Genomic DNA, 6,003 nt, shown 5'->3' with positions numbered 1-6,003 from the left:
AGAAGAAAAAAAAAAAAAAAAAAGTTTAAAAAAAAAAAAAAAAAAAAAAAAAAACTGGTCTCACTGAAACACTGTAATAGCTAAGTGGGTCTTTTTAGGTATCTCAGAGTAATTTTAAGTGTTGCTAGTGAATCAATCAAGTTAGGGATTGGAAAATAAGCCGTGGACTGTTTCCAAAGCAACCAAACAGATAACATAGAGGACATTTGAAGGTTATTTTCATTTCCTGCCATTCGTCATTGTAACCAACACCTGCCTAGAAATCCAGTTCACTTCCCAACCATCGCCTCTCCACAAAATATTCTGGTTGGAAGGTATCCATTCTCAAGAATTTACCAAAAATAAAACACTATCTGCTCTAAGAGGGAAGCCCAATCTTGCTTAAATTGAGGAGAAATACAAGAAACACAAACACAAACTGGCATACATGTTTATGTGTTCGCTCGCGGATGAGCTGATGAGAGGCACTGAAGTTTCTCAAGGCTCAGATGTTCACCACACTTAGCTCGAACCACCTCTTCCTCTTCTAAGCAATCCCAAAGAACGTATCAGGTCGTCGGGAAAATCATGATGTGTTTTTCTATGTTTTGCTATGCTAAAATGCACCATGACTTTCCCAACAACCCAATAATCTAACACGAGAGAATGAAACGATCTCACTGCTATTATAATTATTAGTAAGAGCAGCATTCTGGTCAGATTAACACTGGGAATCGAATCGACTATTTTTAATTAAAAAAAAAAGAACTTTTTTAAATTTTTTTCCCAATTCAAGGATTAAGAAATTCTTTTTCCTCAGCTGCAAACAAAAGGTTGCTAGAAAGCACTGGGAATTGGATGAGGAACCAAGAATGACATTTCTCCTTCTGATTTCCCCCGCTGTAAGCACAGCTCTCACACACTCACTGCCCTAGGATGTCTTCTGGATGAACAAGTCACCAGCTGCAGTCCTACTTCAGGAGTTAGGAAAATATTTTCTCATTTTTCATGTAGCTGTCAAATTTTCAAAAATCCTCCATCCTTCCGTCAGCCAGTGGAGAAAATGTGTTATGAAACACTGCCCCCTGGAGTATTCTGGAAGGAATGTCTTTTTTCGAAAGGCCAAGGGGGAAGTACTTCCAAATTCTTACTCACCGCGGTGACAGAATTTCTAAGAAGCAGAAGAAAACCACAGTAAGGAAATGTACACGAGGAAAGTTGAGAAGGAGATGTTCAGTTTTTAGCTTTACTATAAGCCTGCTGCTAAGGAATATTGGCCCTGTTGATGACTGCATCATTTTGTTCAAAAGTTAAAACCCCACAGGAAAAAGGTGAAGAGATGTTTTGCACAAGTGCCACAGAGGGGAAAAAAATAAATTAAACAGTGAGTTGAACACCGTAAGAATAAAATAAATTTAGTCAGCAATCCCAAGGTGTGAAATGACCACTTAACGCAGGAAATTCTTGATCGGGATCTATTCTAGGATCGCAGCAGCCAAACTTCTTTGTGGCCTCCGCTAATGATCTTCTGCTGTCCCATCAGGAGGTGACATTTATCTATTTTAAAATTAGTTACATTAACCCGACAGCTGTTTCTTCTCCATGCCTTAACTCAGATACACGAAACAAAGCCAAAAAGCAGATCCCAACAGAAAGGAAGCATCTCTAACTACCCTAAATAAGGTGTGCCTAATTTTGGCTTGTGCTTCAGAAACTGGCTTCTCCTGGAGATCTGAAATGAGCCATCTGCATCCTCACCCTCCTCCTCTACCTTGCACGTGTTTCTTACCATGCAAGAGAATATTTTCTCTGCTGTAAAGCACTTGGCCTTCAACACAACTCATGGCCATTTTATTTAATATCGATCCTTTGATTTGAGAGATCAAAAGCATGCACAGGTCAGTTCTCTGCACATGAAAAGGCTTTGTTTGTGTTTAATGAAAAGCAAGGGATTCTACCTTGAAAGACACGCCTAACACAACCAGAAACACCATGTGGTTCTGAAAAACACCTGTCAACACTTACTTCTATCAGAGCCACGTAAAACCTTCATTTGTTCCACAATGTCTGAGGCTGCAAAAGGCCACCCGTGGGAGTTCCAAACTGTGTCCCAGACAGGGGTACTGTGCCCAGGTGCACTCACAGTGCTGTGGCAGCCTCAGACACAGAGCTGGCCGAGTGGTCAGCAGAGGCCAAGCAGGGAGAAGTGTTTTGGTAAGTTCTATTCTACCTTCTCCAACTTCACAGACCATCTTTTGGTTTGTAGAGAGCAACCATATTTTAATTTACCTTCTAGCTTTGTTTCTGGGAAGAACTCCTGTAGTTATTATTTCAACTATAATACTATAAACCTTAAGACATCTACATTATTTGTTTTATTTTGGCAAAATTAAAGCATCTTAAAAAAAAAAAAAAAAAGGCAATCCCAAAATCCAGGGCTTTCTTAGAAAGCAACATGCACCGTATCTTGAACAAGTTACCCAAGCGGTTTCTCCCTCTTATAAACAGACACGATGAACCTGCGCTTCTGGGAACATCTCTGTCTTTGTCCAGGGTGCTCCCTGAGAAGTGAGGTCCGAACCCCTGGGAAGGAGGACGCTGCTCAAGGCTGTACGACGAGTACTTCTTTAACATCTTTTGTCCTGACCACAAACAGAGGAGTATCTACTGGCTTTCTGCAGAGATGTGTCCTTTTCCCTCCGATCAAAGTTTGATGTCCTGGGACTCTGACATTTTGGCAAGCGTTTTCTTAACACGCAGGGCTGTCAGCCTCGACGCAGGGTTGTGAGCCCAGCACTCTGTCATGAGTTTCCCCATCTGCCTCAGACACTGTGGGAGGGAAGAGGAAAATTGGAGTAATGGTAGAGAAACATATCTGCGAGGCTGGCACTTGATATTTGGCTTTGAGCTTGGGGTTTGTGAAGTCTGAATATATTAAGAAAAAGTACCTTTACAACCATGTAAATGTAAACTTCCAGAAAAATTCCTGTTCCTGGAAAATTACACAGACTCAAACAGATTTTCAGGTCTTCCCTGGGAAGGAGGTGGTTTTACCACCTGAAGAAGGGGCCTCTGAAGTCAGTATGAAGCACATAGAAAAATACCTGGGGAGCTGGCATTCTTCTCCACTCCCAGGTTGCTTACAACACTTGATAACTTAAATCCTTTATCTCACCCCATACTATTCAAATAAACATGGTTATTCCTAAATCACAGCTGTCTACCACAATAATAGCATCACACACCGTACCACTTAACAAGATTAATGACCTGTGCATGGTATCACTAAAACTTTCTCCTGCATTCTCATGTGGTATATCAATTATTGGTCTTCCTATTGAAAAGCACACTTTCACTTCATTAATAATCTTCAGCCACGGGATTTCAAGTAATACCAATGCCCATAACCAGCTTTGAAATAACACAACTTCAGCATCTCAAGAAGCTTTCTGCACAGTCCTTGGAAAACATATGTATTATTTAGCATATTGGTAACTAGACACAGAACCAATGAACCAAAGGTGGTTTTTAAACAAATTTTATCCTGAAGAATTAGGTTATACATATTGCTGTCCATTTGTCTGCAGAAACTTCGGTACACACTTAATACGAGTTTGTTTATTCTCCTGGGGGGGATGCATCAAACTCATCTTGAATACCCAGTCTGCCAGAGAATTCTGGGGCTCAGTGCGTCTGAAGGTTGAGAGGCTGGGAGAGGAATATGGAGCATGGAGACTGTGTCAGGACTGACAAGGCCTGCCTGTCTTACTGCCTCCTTCCCAGAGGCTCTTCTGCAGACCAGAGTGGGTCTCACCATTACATCCTCAGAGCCAAGTTGCACATGGGTTTGCTCACACTGCATTTCATCACTATTTAACAGGGACATACAGCACAGTCAGACAGCTCAACTTGGTCACCTTGTTATCTCTTCTGGGTATAGAAGACTCAGTTCTTCAGATACCGACCATTTTCCTGTTATCAAAGTGGAAGTGTGGTGTATGGGGGTTTGTAGTGGAGAAAAATCATGATGCTTTCAAAACACAGAGAGGGTGAGCTAGAGAGAAATAATAGCCCTTAGGCAGCTATCAGGACACCATGATTAAGTGAAATAATGTTATCTGTTAGGCAGGCTAAATGCCAACCTGCTCGATATATTCTGGACGAGGCTAAATGGAATGAAACTGGAAAAAAGGAACAGATAATGTATACACTGCACTTATCTCCGTATCAACTCCTGACAGGAAGCACCGTTATCATCACCATGAAAACAAAGAAGAATTTCTGCAAGGAGCACCGGAATTTCGGTAGAAGCAGAGAAGACTGGGAGTCCATCTTGGCCACACGGTCACCTTGAGCCTTACCTCATCACTACTCCAGCGGTTGGGGAATGAGGGCCGTAACTTCTTGATGCACACGATCTCTCTCATGTCCTCATAGGAGGGGTCACTGGGCACCAGGTCATGATAGGGAAGCTGGTATTCTTCCACTATACCTGCAAGCACCATGTATTGTTAATGACTGCTTTTATGATGTACAAATAGCCTAAGATGCTATTCTCAAAAGAAAGTGCTATTTACATTAAAGATGAGTTCATACTGACAACAGCAAAATAAATCTTGAGAAAATAATTATTCAAATAGTACTTAACCTAATATAGAAAAAAAATGAACAAAAAGCCAAAGGAAAATGATTACCAAAGGTCTTCAAGTCATTTTTTCCCCTAATTTTTAAGAGCTAAGTAAAACAAGTCTCTCAAATTTATTTCTAATTTTATAAAGACCAAGTTTCTAGAAATCTGAATTAAATCTGAATGCAAATTGGGAAGATAGATTCTGAACTCGTGCTGCATTAAATATGAGACTATTTCTATTGCCAAAGTAAACCTTATCTGATTAACTTTTCATAATAATTATACTGTGGTAAGAGAAAGGGACCCTAAAAATAAAGGTAGGGTATTGGCTCAAAATGGAGTCACAAAATAGCTAAGTTTTAAGATGGAGACACAGCAGCTCGGCTACTAGCTCAGGAGGGACGGCTTACAACAGTGGCTCAGTGACTGACCTAGGCAGCGTGACCCAGACCGAAAACGAAGGCTATTTTCCAGGCCTCACCACATTCCGGGAAGAGGATGAGACAATGGTTTTTATGGTCTAAAGCTTTTAGACAAAGAATCTCCTAACCTTTGTGCCCACTCCAAAATTGAGAGAAATAAGCTCCCACCATAAGGGAAACAAACACACAAAAGAACAAGCCGGGACAAAGTTCCTCCAACCAGATAAGCTCCCCCACCATCTGCCCCCGCTCCTCTTCTGCAATCCCCTTTCCAGGATCCACTTCGTTCTTCCTTCCCTTTCCTTCCACAAACTCCCACTTGCTATCTCCTCTCTATGTCCAAGTCGCTCATTCTTCATGAGCATGAGGCAAGCATCCACATCCCACTGCAGTGCTGGGTCAGATCATCCCAGCACCGCCACATCCCTGTGTCGGTGGGATAAGATGATGCATATCACAATAAATTCGAAACTCTATCTCCTAGTTGAACAAACTGTCAGATTTATAGTTTTGGCTCAGCCACAGGCATGCTTTGGCACATTAAATATTTATGTGCAGCCATGGCAGCACAGGCAGTGGGGACATGGCTACATGATGCTGCAGACCATGTAGGAGGACTCAGGGTACACCTCCTGGGTCTACCTGTACTGCTGGGTATGTCCAGAGGTGTGCCCACAGCCCTGGCTGGCTGCAGGACTGAAAGGAGGACTATGGCATGAAGACCCTATCCCTACCATGAGTGTGTACCTCTTCCGCTCTCCGAAAATAAATAAACTTCATTAAAAAGGAAACTTATCTATACCAAAAGTTGGAAACTTATCTATACCAAAAATATTAACCACAAATGTTTAAAGTTCGAGAATTGTCTGATTTTCGTTTTGATCTTTAAAATTTCTGTACTTATTCAAATTTTTTTTTTAAGAGGTTTTTGCTATAGGGCGCATGCGCTGGCCAGACAGAGAGAGAGAGAGG

The 6,003-nt window shown here is 41.5% G+C and overlaps 1 protein-coding gene across 1 annotated transcript in view; it reads right to left on the bottom strand.

Moving 5' to 3' along the window:
• Positions 1-48: 48 nt before the first annotated feature.
• Positions 49-6,003, bottom strand: part of LOC102496847 (bone morphogenetic protein receptor type-1B) — a gene marked incomplete at its 5' end in the record, with an annotated part of 47,502 nt that continues 41,547 nt past the window's right edge. The window contains 2 exons of the mRNA XM_006152414.1: positions 49-2,808; positions 4,341-4,471. Coding sequence (XP_006152476.1) covers positions 2,683-2,808; positions 4,341-4,471 — 257 coding nt within the window. The remainder of the gene's footprint in view (positions 2,809-4,340; positions 4,472-6,003) is intronic.

Source organism: Tupaia chinensis, unplaced genomic scaffold, assembly GCF_000334495.1.
Source record: "Tupaia chinensis unplaced genomic scaffold, TupChi_1.0 Scaffold000353_1, whole genome shotgun sequence".
Lineage (NCBI taxonomy): Eukaryota > Metazoa > Chordata > Mammalia > Scandentia > Tupaiidae > Tupaia > Tupaia belangeri.
The sequence above is the reverse complement of the archived record's forward strand: the minus strand, read 5'-3'. Positions and strand labels throughout refer to the sequence as shown.